General features: G+C 41.5%; 1 protein-coding gene across 1 annotated transcript in view; it reads right to left on the reverse strand.

Annotated features, from left to right (window-relative positions):
* LOC138208858 (zeta-sarcoglycan-like) overlaps positions 1-17618 on the reverse strand; it is a 328769-nt gene extending 311151 nt beyond the window's left edge. Inside the window, exon 1 of the mRNA XM_069167050.1 lies at positions 16956-17618. Coding sequence (XP_069023151.1) covers positions 16956-16994 — 39 coding nt within the window. The 5' untranslated portion in view covers positions 16995-17618. The remainder of the gene's footprint in view (positions 1-16955) is intronic.
* Positions 17619-20466: the final 2848 nt, after the last annotated feature.

The raw sequence follows: 20466 nt of genomic DNA on the forward strand, positions 1-20466 counted from the left end.
CATTGTCTGTATTCTTGATTGAGATTTGTTATTCCAAGAGTCAGTTGTTTGTTGCTGAGAGGCAAAACATGACCTTGTTAAGGTATTTTCTTTGTAGAGAAGTTTGGAGAACTTTGGGACTAAAACTAGTGAGTAGTAGGCTGCAGTGCCGCACACTCAAAGATGACAGTGGAGATTTGGATTTGAGAATGCCTGCTGTTCAAATTTGTTTGCAGCATGCTGGGAATAGATGGAAAGGGCATAAAGAATAGAAAAAGCCCAGCCTATACCAGCAGAACAAACAACCGACATCAAACCTTTCAGATACAGGTATATGCCTGCCCCCCCCCCCCCCCCTCCACACACACACACACACACACTTTGACACTGCCTCACACTGCACAGACAAATGCACATAAGGCATCAAACACGGGTATGAGGACAAGATCAAGCGAATCTCCACATAAAAAAAAGAGATAACGTCACAACACAATATCAAAATAAGTCTCTTTCATGTCAAGAAGAAAAGGGAATAAGTTATTTTCCCACAATGCACAGTTCAATGTCAGGAATGAAAGGCAAATGAGATGCCCATCTCCTTTTGTAACACAAACAATATCTAAAGATCTTTCAGTGAAAGCAAGTGCAGAAGTAATAAAATGGAGCCACATGGACCGAGCTCCATGTGTTTAACAAGCATCTGAGAGCACATCGCTGCTGGTGCTTCAGCATGTGCCACTGCTTTGTTTTTGTTTGTTTGTCTCCATCATACTGTGTTGATTCTTGAATTGTGTACTCCTTTACACACACACACACACACACACACACATATATACTCAATATAGAGACACACGTCCTACATGTACAGTAGACAGGGACACAATGGGAGCAACACGACGGCTCCCTGAAGCTGTGGTGTACGCTGATACTTTAAAGATGGAAGTTTCTTTACGTGACCACCACATCATCGCTCATTGCCCAAATACAAATGTGAATAGTGTCTACAAAGAGCAGAATACAACGAGACTAAGAATCTACAGCCAAGCCAGGGAGCTGTGTATCTCTATGTACAGGAACAGTTCTCCGCTTAATGTAGATGCAGATTTCTGCCGGTTAACCGTTTACTATCTCAGTTTAGCTTGCTAATATATTCAGCTCTATGGGCTGAGGAATGTCATTAGATGTGTAGACACTGGACTGGCAAGTACTGGACAAATTTAAAGTTACTGATGACAATGAAGGAAAAGTCAGGGGGTCGCCAAAGTTATGATTCAAATGTTTGATTCAAACATTTGTTCAAACTGTTTTACTCGCACCGCCAAGGGCCAGTTGGACTTTTAACATCCTCAACTTACTCATCTACAGTGCTATAGTTTACGTGTGTACTTGGTGTAATATATCTTTGAAAAGCTAAGATTCCTCTGAATTAATTAGCATAAAGGATAAAATCCTTCAGGTTCAGAGAACAGCTTTGTCAGACCACCAATTAACAAACAAATTATTACAGTACTGACATAACTCACCAGTAAAGCCTCAAAGTCCAGGAATGATCCATGAAAGTCAGACAAAAACGATCCGGTCAAGTCCGCAAAGGTCTAGTAAATCCACTCCAGTGAAGTATTTAGTCCAAAACTCATTATTATACCCATAATACATACATCCTGCTGCTGCATCATTTCAAATTTCCTGGCAGGCATTCATAATTTCCCACATATTCTTTGGATAACTGGAGTAAGCAGTAATTTATGAAACTGTGCCAGCTTCCAGATGCTTCCACTCTGCCAGTTTGATTGAGCCAATAGGAGCTTCCATATCGGGTCCCAGCCTACAATAGCCAACCGGAGTCCATGTCGAACAAAGGGGATTGGACCTACTCTGTTGTTTACAGATTGAGCCAGTCAGAAGTGACACTGCTGATGATTGACACTTTGTAAAGCCAATGAGGTTCCGAACATGAGGATATTTGGCTTCAGTGGGTGCATTTATACAGGAAACAAACCCTGCGTTTCAAATCTCATCCTATTTATTTTTACTTTTAGTGACCCTTAAAACGTATGTACTGTTGCATGTAGTATGTGTACAATTAGGACATACTACTTCATCATAAAAAAGGAGCCTGAACTTTGACCCACTTTGTCATATCCGTCGCAATCTGTAGATATAGGTTTTGTTTTCTCCTTTTGAGGGACATTTTACATAGTTTATGGTGCTCATCTGTGTTTTTGTAAATAGTTTGATGTTTTTTTTGTTTTTTACATTTTCCACCACACCACTTGTTATGTCTCCAAATCTCGCCAAATAGTGCTAACATCTCTGGTCTCTACAGTGAAAATATAAAGGTACGTACCTCCAGATCACCTCTATGGGTGGTCAGATTTCTCTGTCAGATTTTTCTGTACTCTGCTCCCTGTGTTCTCATTTATGATTGAGTCTTGCCTTCTGAATATCACTCTGAAGTCGGCCAGCCACTGAAGAACTCCTGGATGATCTGTTTCATGAGTCTTCGCACTGTTCCTCCATTACAGTGAAGACAGTGTAGGTGTGTCCATCTTTTCTGTTGCCTCCTCAAAAGACCAATAAAACATGACACTATCATTTCCCTGACCTAATGGACATGCAAAACAAAAGCCTGATGACACTAAAAGACTGCAAACTGTGAAGATGTAAATACATACTAGCGAAAGCAAAAGGTATTGATTGGACTGATCATTATCCACATAGCACATGTCCAAAGAGATCTCATTTTGATAAGCGTATTAAAGATGGCATAAGACACATGCTGCCAGCTGTCAGTTTATGATGTCTCAGTCAATTTGCCTGATAAAATCAGGCTTAAATCTGGCAAGCAGCCCGGGACATTTTTACAAATCTCCAGGGTTTAGATGATCATAATGAAAGCTGCCAATTTTGTGGCAATTTTACAGGTTTAGGAACTACTTACCCATATTTTTCTTTTCACTATTTTGGACTTCAGCTCTATTATAGTCAGTCTGACCTTCACTTTCTGGCTGTTTTGAACACTTGTTCTCCAACTCACCTCTGACTTTTCTAGATGCATTCTGTAAACCTTTCTGTACACTGTGCTTATCTCTTCCTCCCTTTCTTCTCCTGTTGTCTCTCCTCTTCGCTCTGTCCTCCGTCTATTGCTGCATTATCATCACTCTCCATCTGTGGCTCTCTGAGGCGAAACACAGCCCTCTGTCCTCCTCTCCATCACTCCATCTCTATCTATCCTTCACACTCTCACTTCTGAATCATGGGGACAGGCAGTGACTAGGACCTTGTTCTACTTTGTTTCATATCTCTGACACATTCACGTTGCATCTTTGTAAGATTTGTTTTTCTATTTGGTCTTTATTTTGTTTTGATTCAGAATTAGCATTGGTTCTGGGATTTGGCTTTGAAGATTTTACAATCCAAATAACATCTGGAGGTAATCACAGGTGAATTTGGCCACATTAAAAACCTAGTCTATGAACAGACTACAAATATAGATATCAATCTCATTGTACACATTCAACCAAATTATTAATCCAATTGAGAAACTCATCAGGCAGCACATACCTAGATAAAGGAGCAACACACATTTATAGTCACTTTTCAGGATGGGAATATTGTAAAGAAAATAACATCTGCTTCTGCGTAAGAAAAAAAATTGTAATTTTAATGAGTATACAAGAGGCATATTTTAATGTCTGGTGTAAATGTAATCCAAGTAAATGAAAGGAAACGCATGATGTGGAAAGCATGTTAATGTGAGCTAGAGTGGAAAACCCTGTCTTTCTCTTGTCTGCTTCTCTTAGTCTGTGGCTCACACACATATGAAAGGAATTCATCTTTTTTTTTTCATGCTATCTCTCAATTAAAGTCACACTGCGATGAATTACCGCAAAAGCATGCAAAAAAATAAACAGCAGATAATAAAACCAGCCATCTTGATGATGTCACAAGATGGTAAAAAAAAAATGTAATCACATGAAGAATTACAGTTTGCTGAGGGGCGCTCTATGCTGTATCTCATTGTCCTCCCTATTCCAATGTTACCAAGCAGATGTTTATGGTGAGACCTGTACCAACACTAGACATTTTTTTTATAATAAGGCTTAATTTGAATCCATGTCTGTAGAAAAAAGAAGAGAGAACGTTTATATAATCATGATGAGCCAAATACAACATTTTACAAGTGTGACAAAATGTACTGAGATGTCCAGTTTTTTTTGTTTTTTTTTATGAATGATTCTGTAATTTCCACTCTATTTCTTAGAAATCACAAATACAGCTTTCTCTCTTCATCCTCTACTTTTTAATGCACCCCTCCCGCCTCCCCCCGCCCCCTCACTTTCCCTCCCCCTCCTTGTCTGTCCCTCCACCAACCTATTTCATGCCCCTGAAATCTGGCGCCTGGTGCCGGTCGCCTCGCTGGCATATAGCTCTGCTCATCCTCCTCCATATTGCTCTGTCGTTCCGCTCCATCCATCCCTCCATCTCTCCTCTCTTCCTCCTCTTCTCCTTGCCACTCTTGCTTCATTTGGCTCATGATGAGGTGTCACCGCACTGTCCTTGAGTGGGCGAGAATCCCCTCTGACAAAAAAGTGTTTGTGTGCGCGTGTGGATGCCGGCGTGTGTGTAATGTGATTGCCTGTTCCTGCGTGGCGCGGCACATGTGTGTGCGTGTGTGTGTGCGTGTGCGTGTGCGTGTGCGTGTGTGTGTGTGTGTGTGTGTGTGTGTGTGTGTGTGTGTGTGTGTGTGTGTGTGCGCGTGTGCGTGCGCGTGTGTGTGTGTGTGTGTGTATGTTCAGTATGTGTGTGGCCTTGCCTGGCCTGCAGAAGTGACAGACAACAGGATTGTGCTGTCACAGCAGGAGAAGAGATGATTTACTTGTCAGGGGGCCGAGGGACAGGAAGGCAGATACAGCTAACAGATAAGTGTACTGAGCTGCTGCTGGGATAATGTAAAGATGCTCGGTTATTCTGCTACATATACAGTGCAGTCTTAAGGACCGCTGATGCGCAGTGAGCTCGGGAGCCTGTGATTTGGCCGCTCCAATCATGTTTGTTTCAAATGATGACTCATACCATGTCACCCGCTGTGTCTCCAATATTTCTGACACTCTAACCTGAAGAGGTATACAAGGTGCCATCAGAAAGTTTAGAGACTGCGACTGATACCTAAATACCTGATTTAATTTTAGCCGTCATCCCTTTACAGTTGTTTTCATGTGCAGTGATATTTCGCTTCCATCCAACTTAAGAACAATTCTGTAAGTGCGTCAACCACCATCTGCGATTCACACCGGATCTACGACACACTGTCCAAACGGCAACCCTTCAGCTCACCCCGCCGTGTAGAGCTGGTGTGGAGCCACAATTGTGTTGCTGCAGGCGAGAGACCGAAGTACTTTCCATGCACTTTGAGCAGGTGCATTATCATGTTAGCGAACCGAATTGACAGGATGCCGAATTTCTGGTGGTTTGCACCAAATGTTTCTTTCAGATGCCTCAGAAGGTCACAGTAGATTTTGCTCATTGACAGTCTGACCCCGGGGGACGGATTCACGGTGCACAACCCCGCCAATGTCAGCAAAACCCCACTTGGCCAGGCTTCGGCCAGTGAAGTTTTGCCCCACTTGAAATGCAAATCTCACTCAAAACACCGTGCCAGCTCGTTGATTTATTGCCGTAAGCTTTCTGAAGCATTTCAAGTATCTCTAATGCTGGTTTCCTGAGTTTGATGTGTGCTCTCTGCTCAAGTTGTAGGTCAATAGTGAACTCACATGTATCAAAGGCCACAAACACGTGACAAAACTTGTAGTGGTCTCAGAACTCTTTGATTGCCCCCATAGGCTGTATATAAAAGTGGACTCAGTTTCCAGGTCTGAATGGTAAGCCAACGTGGCCTTAAACTGCAATACCACCAAGGGCCAAGGGGTTGGCTCCAAAAAGGCTCCAGCTCGACAGACTCCCATTTAACTTCTCTAGTTAAAGACAAAGTACAAAATTTGGTTCCGTGAGTCATTTTGGTGTAATTTGTTAAAATCAATTTTTCTTATTATTTTTCTGGCAATCCATCTAAAAATAATCCCATTATTAATTAGATATTAGTATGTTTAAGGGTGCGTCTGCTTGATTGAAAGGCCAGTGGTGCAGTAAGGTTTCTACTATAGGCGTGTATAGTGTCCCCAGGTTTCCATTCAGATCGATTCATATCCACCACTCGGTCCTCCAAATATGGTCACTTTTGGCTTCAAAATAGCACGATGGACAGGACTGGATCTCAAGGTTTCTGAATGGCAGTTCACAAACCAACGGGTGATGTCACGGTTGGTTGCGCCTTGTACTTTTGTGAGGTCACATTGTACAACTTGACAATGTAAGATAAAGCTCAAGTATCATTAACGCTCAAATGCACACCTTGGGTCTTTAGCAGCATAGGACTGCAACCCGTCTGACAAATTAATTGATTTCAATTAAGTGCTATACTTCAATATTTGCTTAGACTTTTGGATACATTTTCTGGTGTTGAAATATCAAAAATCATAAAAAGAATAATTGCTACAGGGTTTTAATAGCTACCAAAGGTATGTCAGAATATCACCTTATTTCCATTGTATGAAAAAGACAGCAACCATTGCATTTCCCAGTTTGAATGATGGCACTGTCTCACCGTTACTGACTAAATACAGGCTAAATGATAAAGAAGCTTGCTTATATAGGCTTACAGTCACAGTAACAGGGTTTTGATGACAATAGCTCAGCAGTTAAGATCCACCTGAGGCTACTGATGATGACAAACTTATTTTTGTGCTATTTTAGTGGAGCATGAGAATGACAAGTGCAGGTGACATGATACTGAGCATAGGGACAACGTTAAGATACCAAACACATAACATTCAATAACCCTGGAGACACCTCATCTGTCCATCCACTTGATAGACTCTATCTGAATTTGGACTGCAGTTCAATAAAATGAAGATGACTGAACTGGTTTAACTAGACAAGACTCAATTGTTGACAGCACAAACAATAATTATTGTGCAGGCTCCAAGTTATCCCACCCTAATATTTCTTTTGACTGTGATCTCCAGCTAAGTCCGTGTCATGAGTGGCAGCCGAGTCTGTGCTTTGGGAGGTGACAGATAGAACAAGATGGCGTCTGAATAGACGAATATTAGCCTGTCATCCCAGTGTCACTTCCACAGTCTCTATAAATGATATCCAGGCTGGGCCACAAGATAGCTGACTTGCCTCAGTAAAATGACAAACTTAATGCTATCGGGGAATAAAGGTTATGCAACATGTATGAGTTGGAGGCTGAGGATGCTGGGAGTAGAAATGATGTGACAAGACCCTTATCTGCTTAAAGTGCTTTGAACATTTTCTGCACGCTCTTCAGCTAGAAAACAGTAAGATACGGCATGTTGTCAATATAAAAGTATGACAAATATCATATCTTTTTTGGGTTTTGAAAAGTACCTAAAACAAAATATTACACTGCCTTTATTTGAAGTTTAGTTTAGTATATGGACAGTGCACAATAATGTACATAAATCTAAATGTACCCCTCTGGCTAAATACATTCACTTTCATTTAAAATAACTTAAAACCTGCTGAGTAAGCCTCGGTGTTGATTTGTTTACCTGACAAAACACAGGTGATCATTAGGCTGTCATAGCTGGATCAAGTAATAATTACCAGGTCGTGAATACCTTGTCATTGTGGCATAATTTAATTTTGAATTAAAATGTTGTTGACAAATTGACTCATAACGCAATAATCTCTAAATGATCATGGCAATTTGGGGAGAATTTGATGACTAAGATTAGTAATGTGCAAAGCAGTCTATTAATTTGTCATTGCTGGACACGGGGCCCTACCCTGCAGCAGTGCACATGGTGATGAATGTAAAGGTCCCTTCATGGAGGAATACATCTCATATTAAATGTAATATGACATATGGAGTGAAGAGGCTTGTGGCAGGGACAGACATCTAGGCTGCAGATGAAATGGCACCAGATACTTTCAGTCTTTTGGACAGAGAAAAAAGTATCACCATGTTTAAAAAGAACTCTCTCTGAAGTACTTAAAATGGAAGCAGGAGGAAAATGCAGATGTCAGTGGAACCCAGCAGTTCAAATGCACATCTATAGTCTGTAATTGTCAGTCAGTTAAGGAGAATGCATATTGAATTGAATATGTTTGTAATAATATGCACTATAGCACTTGAAGGCAAGCTGACATAAACATTTGAGTGTTAATACCAGAATCAGAGCAATAGATAGAGCAATTTGACATATCCAGGGTTACTTTTGCTATAAGCCTTGGTCACTTTGTTGATACTGAAATCTAGTTTCTCTTATGCCACATTAGATCATACAGCACTGATAATACTGCTCCTTATAAAACCATGTCATTAGATTTGGCGAGGAATTTTATACACTGAGATTTGTTTATGGCAACATGCTCTTGTCATATTTGTATGTCACACTTAATTGTGAGTGCAGTCTATTGTGGCTGTAGACTCTTAGTTGGGTTACAAAGTACTTACTGGAAAAATATTCATCTCCATGCATCTGACTCTAGCATTTAATATCATCCCAATCTATGAAATTGATCTAATGCTTAGATATTTAATTTAGGCTGCATGTTTGAGGTGACCAATCTTTTCAAGGCTTATGTAACTACTTGAAAAGACCCAGGAATAGTGTTTGATATCAGTAAACTGCACACAACCCAGAATACCAAAATATAAGAATTACCAGACTGAGTGTTGCTGAGCAATGCTTTCTCTGTTTGGAACGCTCGCTCACTGCTGTGAGGACAGTGACAGCTTGTATTTTACTCTCAAGTTTTTATTCATTCAGCTATTCTCTGTTGCAGTGCTACCTTGTGATTTAGGGGGGTAAGGTGGCTGTAATTGTACATCAAAATCCTGCCTACTGCAGTTGTAACCCTGGGCCAACTTCATCCACATTTCCTCAAAATGCCAAGCTAAAATGACAGATTTGGGTACCTTGTTTATTGAAGCAATGATAAATATACCTCCAACAGTCACTTCAGCATATATTCCAGGCCATGAAAGGAAACTCATATCCACTTTAATTGTGTAAATTGGTTTATTGTTATAGTTATTTTGCTCACGCTGGGACTAAGCATAAGGAGATACCACTTAAAAAGCTGATGCTATGAGTCCACCCAAATAAACACGTACTCTGCCAGGACTGGAAGAACACACTGTGTGACAATAGTTAAAGTAAAAAAAAAACAGGACTGCTGCAAACATTGCAAATAGAACACACTTAGACTGGATGCATCATGTAGGCTGTAATGCTGCTGGACAAAATGGACTGTATGCAGAGACTTATAGATTAGCACTGTGAAGTATTTACTCCGTCTGACTCACTCTTTCACTAACACAAGCGTCCATATGACTGCCGTGCTACAGGGACGATATAGTTGTATGTCCAAACAGGAAGCGGACAAAGCATTCCCTCATGTTAGGCTTGGTTAACATGGGAAGTAAATGACATACATACACACGCTCATGCACAGAAACATGCACACACACTGTCACAAACACCCTGAGGCTCACAGAGGAAAGTTTGAGTGACAGGTAGCAAGGTGAAGCATCAGTCACTGTTAAGACTGATCGCTCGTTTGGGAGCTTTCAGCTCTGTGGTGATGTACGCGTTTGTGGATGTGTGTGTGATAACTGCCATGAGTGGCGATCTGGGACCGAAGCGCACAGTAAATACACCTGAGGCTAATGTGTTTCCGTTCGTTCCTGTATCTGTATGTGAGCGCAGAGGGTTATATGTTGATGCCTGTACACACGTTTCTCCCCGCAAGCTATTATTAAGAGTAAGTGATAGTCTGCAGGGCCGTGTGTGTGCGTGTGTGTGTGTGTGTGTGTGTGTGTGTGTGTGTGTGTGTGTGTGTGTGTGTGTGTGTGTGTGTGTGTAACTATTACCACTGTACCGTGATGTGGACCCTGGATCCTCCCCAGGGCCGAGTTCAACACCTTCCTGTTTTCTCTCGGTTTACAAAACACCTCTGCAGTCCACTCTGCCTCTACTTCCCCAGGTATCTAGTGTGTATCCAGTGTATCCCTACACACAACTTCCTTGCCGATAATTTCTTCCCTGTGGGTTGTAAAAAGATCTCTGCATCGGTAATTGTGACTCAAAGGATGCTGCATGTGTCCCTGAAACGTCTCGGATACATGAGTAAATTCTGCTTGAATGTAGCCAGTGTTCACCGTGTAAGTTCGAGTTCATGCGGAGTGTGTTTAGCTTCCAACACCATTTACTTGCAGAGCACACAGCTTAACTGGCAGCATTGACTGGTTTCTGTAAAACACTGGCTTGGCAGTGCCAGCATTTCTTCAAGAAATAATTGAATTTGCCCCATTTAGCCTGCAGCTCATTAACTTTTGGTTTGACCCCCAAAATATTTCAACTTATTTTAATAATGGTAATAAATGGCATGTAGGTAAATGGTCTCCAGATGCTTGCTTTTTCTTTTTTTTTAACAATACATGCACCAGCTTGTTGCTTTGTGCCAACTGCACTCGTCTTGTTCCCTAATCCAATGTATGATGCCCTCCTGTTCGTTGGAAGTCTGTATTCAGAGCCAGTCACCACCACGTTTTAACAAAAAACATTTGGACTGTCATAACCTGAATGCTGATAAATGTATGCGGGATGATACAGCACACTATGTAGTATCGCATTGAGTGAAATAGCTAATTGCAGTATTCATCATGTGTGGTGAGAAATAGCACACAAATTGTTGGCTATCCAGCCCCTAACAACTTCATAATTCCCCCTCAGGAACTTCAAGGATCATGAAGGCCTCTAGAAGCTATACGATGTGTAGGTGTCAAGTGCCTCTTGCCCCTTCTGCAAAAGCCGATGCAAGTTTTCATCTCACAATGGAATCATAATATAGTGATATATTCACCCTTGGCAAATTACATCAAGCTGTATTTTACACCACCCAAAATGTATCTGTAATTAAAAACAATCACAGTCAGTTGTGGGCAACGCATTAAAAAAATACACATAAACAAAAACACACACATACACTCACAGATTCACATAATGTGGCCTTCCGCAAGCTTGAAAAATGAGTAACATTTTGTGAGATTGCACTAATTGTAATGTATTGACTGACAGATGGACGAAGTTCAGTGAAGGGACTAACTGATGCAAATTGTACCGTATTTTTAAGATCCCGCCGTATTTTACTCTGTCGCTACTGTTGAGGCGGTAAAATAGTGGATAGATTGTTTTGAGCGTCACAAACCTGTTCTGTTCGATAACATCTAGAAAATCTAGAAGAGCTGCCTGACAGAATTACTTCATCCCTATCTGAGTTAGCAGCGGGCTAACCCTGAAGGCTCTGGTGCGCATGCTCTGCCCGGAGGTCATGCCCAGTATGCATTAATTCAGCCAGTGAATGTCTCACCAGACACCAGATTTAAAAAGGCTGTATTCTATGAAGTACAAAGAGATTTACCAGGCTGTGATTGGCTTCATTGACATTTTGTAAACTCGTTTGGCAAGGGCTTGATTGTAATGGTCATTCATGTACAGTATATGAAAAAGTCTCGCACTATTGCTTTAAGTTTTTCCTCAGCCACTTAATTTTGTGGAAGCTCACATACGGACAGAAAGATACACACACACACACACACACACACACACACACACACACACACACACACACACACACACACACACACACACACACACACACACAAACACAGTCTAAATACTATAGGTTAACCTTTAGAGGGCCAACAGTAGCCCCATAGCTATTAGACCTTTAAACATTGCTACTTCAGCCACACACACATTCTGACACACATATGCACACATAAATAGAGAACAGGTGTTTATGAGGATAGAAAATATTCTTTGTTTTTCATCTAATACACACAGGAACAAATATACACACACACACACACACACACACACACACACACACACACACACACACACCACTGGGTAATGGAAGTGGCCTTTCTCTGAGAACAGATAATTAATTGTAAAATGGACTGATGTGGATAAAGAAGGTGGTTGACCACAAGATATGCTGTCTTATATTCTGTACAGTATGGTCATGCTCCGGGTTGTGTGTAAACATGTGTGTGTGTGTGTGTGTGTGTGTGTGTGTGTGTGGTGTGTGTGTGTGTGTGTGTGTGTGTGTGTGTGTGTGTGTGTGTGTGTGAGAGAGAGAGAGAGAGAGAGTGTGTATGATATAGTAAATCAAATGGTTGCAAGAGTAATAAAAAGTACAACAAAGCCTAGAGGAAATAGGAATTGTGTCTCGATTCCAGCATTGCACCCCTGCGTGACATAGGTGATGGGAGTTAATCAGTATAACAAAAATGTGTATTTGGTTGCGCATACATCGGTGCAGAAGGGAATACAATTGTATATTTCATGCTACTTTATAAAACAACATTAACTGGTGTTTAAGGTCAAACGATGCTCCAAACCTCATGAAATTTGTGACAGGCACCAACTTTCATGAGTTTTTGAAGATGTTAAAGCCGCCAAAAATAAGGCTTTTTTTTTTTTTTTTTAAAGAACAATAAGGAACGAGATGGAGAAAAAAATTAAAACTGCAAGCGGGAATATGCGGATCCTTGCAGTCGGGGAACCGACTGTCCCAACCCGCTAGATCCTCACCGTGCGAGGGCCCGCATATCACTGCTTGCAGTTTTAATTTAATTTTCTAATTTTCTCTTCTGAAGAAAATTAATAATACAGAAATTGGACATAATGAACATGTCACACCTAAAAGGTTTTTACCATTCAATTGTGTATTGGGTCATATTACATGCTGGAGTCCCATCCAAAAGGTTGTGAAACTGCTAAGGATTCATGCATTAGGCTGCATGCAAATTCACATGCAGCTGCCTGTCAACACACAGCTGTATATCCATTTGGCAGCCAGGAAAAAGGCTTCGTTATTAATGTGATGTCACATTCAGTAATCCTAATGCATCACAGCCTATATATTATGGACTCAAGATTGAAATGAGCACACATGTGTTTGGGAAGTCTCCACTATGACAGGAATAAAGTCTGTTTGGCTCCCTGTGAGGCATCCACTTTTCAAATTGTGCAGCTGTCACACTGGCAACTTCAACAAACATGACTGTCACGACAGTATAATGTATTTCACACTGGAGCACATTAAGTCATCAAATTCACGTGTGTTTTTATGCTTACAGCATAGTTAAACTAAACGGAGGATACACAGATGAGGAACTGTGCTTGCCTGAAGGTTAGAGAGGCCAGCCTCGGGCTGGCTGACTTAAATGAATGAGTAATGTTCTCCCATCCCTCAGCAGCTACTGTTGAAGTGCCCTTGGAAAAGGCACTGAACCCCCAATTGCTCCAATTGAGCTGCTCAGTGGCCAGAAATGCAAAACTGTGGCTGCACTAGGTGATTACCAAATGGGGTTGAGTGAAAGAGTGCAACCAGGGTGGGAAAACAGCCACCATGCAAATGGCGGTTCATTCTGGCTCAGGCTTGTACCATAAGTTGGTTTATTTTGCCAGCCACTTTGGCAGGTAACTAACCATAATTTGGAAGTTCTGCTCCATTCTGACAAAGTAGATAGACTGTAAAATGATGCGAGTATTTGATAAGTAAGTCTGGACTTGCAGCCACATTGTCAGCTAGTACACCTCAATTTATAGCTACGACTTTAACTTCAGGTCTTTGATTTTAGTTGGCGAGATGCTGTTTTTCAGATGTTTGACAGCCACAATGACAAGTGAACACGATTTTTCATATCTTCTCATGATATGATGAAATGTGAATTCCTTCTATTGATCTTGCCTAGTTATAACGATTAATTCATAATCAGTGTGACTAAAGTTAAAGTGCTCTTTGCTTTTCCAATGTCTGTTCCTGTTACAAGTCGAGAGGCTCTGGTCTAGCGGGTCAAATTCAATCTGACTGCCTTTATTATACTGCATATAATTTATGGTGCAGCTATTACTAAAGATCAATAGCACTTAAACTGCTCCATTGATATTGAAACCTGCACTGATTTACAAGCACGTAGGTCTTTGGTCAAATCCAAACACACACACATTCACACACATGCGCACACACACACACACGAACACACACATACCATTTGTATATTTGATATAATGCAGTGTCTTCCCACTGTCCCACTGTTGTCCTTGTATGTTGTTCATTTCCAGTGATTACAAACACAAACATCAGACACACACTTGACTGTAAAAAGATCTGGCTTTTCAATAGATTTAATTGCTTTGTGTGTATAAATGTTAGTCTCCAGTTTATTTTCAAAGTCCGAAAGGCCAGCTGGCCAGTAAACCTGCACTCACACACACACACACACACACACACACACACACACACACACACACACACACACACACACACACACACATACTTGTTTTGCTATAAATGCGAGGACAGTGTATTGATTTACTTTCCCTCTCAAATTTTTTTTAAAGTTGTGGGTTGTAAAGAATTGGTCCTCGTCAGTATAGATAAACATCCACGCAAACACACAACCTTCACTAATTTGGAGTGCCAACTACCGATACACTCGTACCTCGGAATTGTCAGCATTGAAGGATATGACACCAGCTCTGCAGAAAACCACTAGTAGATGGACGGCTGGATGGACTAACAGAAATGGTCAGAAATCCTGTAAATTAAATGGTGGCAGAGTGATGCACTACCACCACCAGGGTTTAGACGTGAATGATGACCATCAAGTGCTGTCACTTAGGTGTGAAAGGTAAATATTGGGGATAACAGCTGGAGATCTTGCTAAATCATAACCCTTTAAAGGAGTAGCATTCACATTATTTTTGAATTTGTAGTTAATTCTGGGGTCACTAACACTTAGTATGCAATCACTTATCACAATGTTCAGTAACAAAATTGTATGTTAAAAAGGACATTCTAGGATTCTTTAGACTGCGTGTTATTTTTTATAATTGCAGCTGTTCTGACTATTGAAATACAGAGAGTGAAATTCAGAGACAAGCTTTAGAAAAAAGAACTAACTTTTATTTAGAAGGCTTTATGCAACATATTGATCGTCTGCATACTCTTACAGATGTTCTTATTTCTGATGTTACACTTTCTGACGCAGATTTACGATGTATCTGACTAATAGGTTGTTCCAGACATCAGTAAAGAGCAGCTAGTCCACATGTCACAAAACTATCAGCACTCCCACGGTTCTGCAGACCAAGTTCATTGGCTAACAGTTAAGGTCATTTTTAAATCAGAATGTCAATTTCCATCTTTTGAATCTGCAACCAGCCAGCCGAGTCAAAGTCAATTTGGAGCTCTGCATCAGCGCAATATCAAGGTCCCCTTCTCAGAAATTTGATCACATAAAATGCTACTTGAAATGTCAAACCTCTGGGGAATCTCATCGATCTGCTGATTTATCCAATCACTGGTTATCAGGAACAGCAGCGGCACATAGAAAATGGACATTTCCACACACAATTCCTGTCTCCATTATCCCTGTAGAAACCCTGTATGACATTAGTCTAAAGGTACACATGTGGCATTTGATTTACAGTGACCTTTCATCTATTTGACTTATTGTTGTTAATGGTGTCACTTAAATACTTCTGCAATACACGTTACTGATTCTTTACAAGGAGATTAGAAATATATAGTTTTGCTGAGTTAGGCTGTATTTATTGGGCTGTGTCACTCGAAGACGATGACTTTATGTGAAAACTTACTGAACTTACCAATACTATAAGCAACCACAATACGGTGTCCCAACAGCTAGAATGAAATAATAAATGAATGCGAAAACAAATAAATGCTCAATAACTAGTTTATATTGAATTCCAGTACTTCATATAGACCTCTTTACATTGTTTATTCCATTATTTTGGAATAAATTATTAAGAGCAAAAACACTCATTCATTGCACTTTTTTTTTTTTTTTTGCCTGTGCAGTAATCTGGCCTCTCATTCACATGATGCTGACCAAAAGAACATGAAATAAAAGGTGGGAAGGTGGGGGCAAAACTCTATCCCGGAAACTGAGAGAAGAGCTGTATAAGCAAGCAGCGACCCAGATCTTCCAGCGTCCACAATCAGGAATATGCACCGGGCACGTAGTTTACACGCAAACGACGAGCACGCACACACAGGTAGAATATTTATTTTTCTTCTGACATTTAGGAATCGTGGACTTCACTTTAAAGCCGGTGTATATGCCTGCAAATTACGCTGAGAAGGGACATGAATATGAATAATTCCACAGAGAAAGAGCGGGAGACAGATGAGAGTTGTGATAACAGGGTGGCGTCATGCTCTCCCCCACCCCCCTCCCCTTCTCTCTGTCTCCCCTCCGGATTTTTTTTTTCGCTGAGACCTTCTTCACAGTAGATGCACAACCGTCCCGTCAGATGAGCTTGACATCCCACCGACGCCCACAACAGCTCTCTGCAACATCTCTCCATGCGAGCAAAGTTAAATTCACCCCACATACCAATACTGACATCCCACCCCTCTCTCTCTCTTTCTTCTTCACCAACATTGCAAGAGTGTGTATGTGTGAGAGAGACACAAACAGAGAGGGGAAGAGATGCTTGTGGATTGTGTTGCAACAGCTGGTAGTCACACAGTGCAAACCCCATTCGTATATAGTATTTCCGGACGTTCAGCATTACCCTCCAAGCTTCCTAAAGCCACTTGGTCACCCATTCAGCCACCCAGTCATTTACCAGCTGCCCAGCATTGCCCTTCATCAGTAACTCAGTTGCGGATTAATCCAACCAGCCACCCTGTGATAACAGTCATCCGACCAGTCACCCATCGACCCCAGACATCCAGCATACCACCCAGTCATCTATCCATCCATCCACCCATCCAGAGGGGCATTGCAACTCTCTGTGCAGGAATCAGTTCACGCCGCCCGGCTGCGAGTGTTTTACCTTGAGCGCCTCTATATCCAAAGACGTCGACCGGTCCATGACAGAGTGAAGTACTGCAAATCAGTCACGGAAATAGAAGTCCCACAGGCGGAGATGATGAGAGGAAAAGAGATTAAAAACGGAAACCAAAAAAAGTTGGGATGCTCTCTAGAGTCCCAAACTCTGCTGCAACATCCTCTGGATTATTGTTAGGATTAGGTTATTAATAATCCAGCACGGCGACGGCTTTTCTCAGTTTCAAGCCTCCCGGTGGGTCGCTTGGTAAAATCAAGACTCCATACCATGGAAGTCCCCCCACCTCCGGTCCCCGGTTTGTCCGTGCAGGGGACGGAGGGAATAGAAAATAAATTAGCCGTGCGTAATGTTTCAAACTGCGGCTTTTGCGCACTTGAAGATCCAGTACGTGTTTTTATTTTTATTTATTTTTTGTTACATCTGAGTAAGAAATATATTCCTCCCTCTGCTGGAATGAAGCCGGGATTTAGACTCTCCCGGTAACCGGTCAGCGGATAAATGCCGTTATATCCCGTTGAATCCTGGTAAATGTCAGAGTGATATTGTGTCTGCTCTTGCAGTGGTAGGCAATTGGAGAGAAGACGTCCGGATCAGAGAGATGATATTCTGCCTTGCCTGGGCGACTTCCATGCGGCAAACCGCCAGAGATATCTGCTCTCCCCGAAAGAAAAGGCAAGAGAGCGAGTGAGAGAGAGGGAGAGAGGGGGTGAGGGAGAGAGAGAGAGAAAGAGAGAGAGAGAGCTGGTGGGAGAAATGCTGAAGAGAGGAGATGAGAAGAGCTGCTAGAGTTGAGATGAGGAGAGCGAAAGAAGGTTGCTGTATATTATTTCAATGATTGACGCACCAGTGTGTGTTGGCGTGTGTGTTTGTGACGGGGGTGGGTTGGGGTGGGGTGGGGTGGGGGGACTTCTAATCAAGTAGATGAATCGACAATGCTGCTTTTGCCACTGAAGTCAAGTCAAGACTGAGATTTGAATGCAGAAGCTGTTAGTAGGGGGCTGTTGCAGCAGGTCTGAGGTTGCTATAGTCTACTGACTGTGTGCGTGCGCGCGCGCGCGCGTGTGTGTGTGTGTGTGTGTGTGTACACATAAAACACAATGTAGAGGCACTAAACTTAGACAAAATACATCTATGAATAAGGGACTTCTGTATTTGATTTTTTCTTTTTCTTTTTCTTTTTCTTTTTCTTTATTTCTTTCTGGTGCAAACTGCCTTACAGTGATCCCTCTTCTGCATAATAAGGTGTCGCCGCCTGCCGACCACCAGGGCTTTTCATTATCTGTAACACCTTGTTGAGTAGGTGAGAGGAAGAGACAAGGAGAAGAGAGAAGGAGACGGAAAAGAGGAGAGCAAAGGAGACGAATGAAGAGCATATAAGAAAAGAAGAGGAAAGGAGTGGGTGAGAAGAGAATGAGAGGAGATCTGGTGACAGGGATGAGAGGGAAGTATAGAAGAGCAGAACAGGTATGGTTAGGTAATAGGAGAGGGGGGCAGTGGAGAGGAGAGAAGATGCCAGGAGGAAATCATATGGGATGACAAAAAGAGGAGCGAGGTGAGGAGAGCACGGGAAAATATAACGGGGAAAGTGGAGGGGAAATGTTGTAACAGAATTACTGCCTTGCAGTTTTATACCTCCGCAAATCAGTCAAGTTGCAGTTTACATGCATATCCGTCCAAAGTCATATAGATGTTGCTGCAAAAAAGTTATTCATTCTAAAACACGGATAATACTGACAACTTCACTCCTGACAGCACAGACGATGGATCATTTCTCGATGGACACCCCGGGATAATGTCACCAATTAAGTATCTGTCATAAATGTGAAATATGGTCACAATCTCCCTTTCTGCTTCTCAGTATGGTAGCAAATATTGGACAGGAAAGAATGTTAATAATTTCATCCTATTAGATATTTGTGTGAAATGTTGTCATAATCAACAGATGAATTATTGAGTTGCGGCCACAAATGTGTCCTCTGAGGTCACAGTAACCTTTGACCAACAAAACAAAAAAAGTCCCGTAACGCATTCCTGAAATATTGAGTTCACAAGAATTGGACAGATGATGACCTTTGACCTTTGACCAACAATGTCAAAAATGCTGAATATTATGAACCTCTGCTATCTTTAGCAGTCTAAAGTTGTATTCCGTCTAACTTTACTGTCCATCTTTTTCTAACCTTCCAGATATGATGACTTCAGGGGAGGCAAAACATAGGCTCATGTTGTTAAAGGAAGGAATAAGTCGCTTACTTCACAAAGTCATATACTGTTTAGCTGCATTAGGAGTTACTTTATGCCTGTATCATGTCATTGTCTTTGAGGAGAGGTTCTCAAACTTTTCAAATAATGTATACAAAACCAAATTTCCCAAATACTACTGCCCACTGCAGATACCAACATGTTGTTTCATAAAATAACATTCGCTTAACCATGCAATAGCCCCAGAAAGGCTGAAAAAAAAATCAACATAAGACTACTGTTCCAAAATCAAAGCACACATTTTCTTGATTGAAGTGGTGCCATTCCGCGGCTCGGCTGCCGACTGTGACTCCTCTTCGGCACTAAAAGGTTTGTCTGAACTGTCAGGTCCAGCGTCAGCATTTGTCTGTTGGCTGTTTTTTTTTGGACCTTGTAGCCATTTCAAAAATCCCTTCATTACACTCGCTGAAATCAATGGCTGATTAGTCCGAATCAGACAAGCTGATCCGTTACGCTATGTTGGATGTGACGTCACTCTAAGCAGAGAAAAAAAATTGCTTTTCTAATTGCATTTAAATATATTCAGACTATGAATAACTTCTTTTTTTTTTACATCATTACAATGTGATATGTATAATAACTGTTGTCTCTCATTAAAACTAAATTAAATGACTGTTTTTGAACCTGGGCTAGTTAGAGTGATAATGTCTGTTAGTGAGGCTCTTGTGTACCACCAGGTGGAGCCTCACGTACCACCAGTGGTACACGTACCACAGTTTGGGAATCACTGTGTTCAAGTGAAAAAGGAAAATGTCTGTCCATTTTTGGGGACAGAATTAGGAAATATATGTCCATCATAAGGCAATTAATATGTTGGCCATTCATAAATATCTGCTTAATTTAATAGACTGTGAAGATTTACGCTGCAACTTCAAAACATCCGAGCCCCATTTCAATCCCATACGCTTTACCCTCTCGTGATGTCCTACAGGTTCCAAGTGCAACATGCTTGCATTCAGTTTAATGGGTTTACCGGTGAGACTCAGGCATATGCAATCAACACATTTGTGCTGTGCAGAGCTCATATACTTGATGAACACACAGGCAAACAGACACTAACTCTCTCTCACTCTCGCTCTCCCTCACACACATACACACAAACACACGCACGCACATGCGCGCGCGCACACACACACACACACACACACACACACACACACACACACACACACACACACACACACACACACACACACACACACACACACACACAGAGCCGTAGATCTATTGAATA

Source organism: Embiotoca jacksoni, unplaced genomic scaffold, assembly GCF_022577435.1.
Source record: "Embiotoca jacksoni isolate LCO1_2020_lvr unplaced genomic scaffold, fEmbJac1.0.p SCAF_4, whole genome shotgun sequence".
Classification (NCBI taxonomy): Eukaryota; Metazoa; Chordata; class Actinopteri; family Embiotocidae; genus Embiotoca; species Embiotoca jacksoni.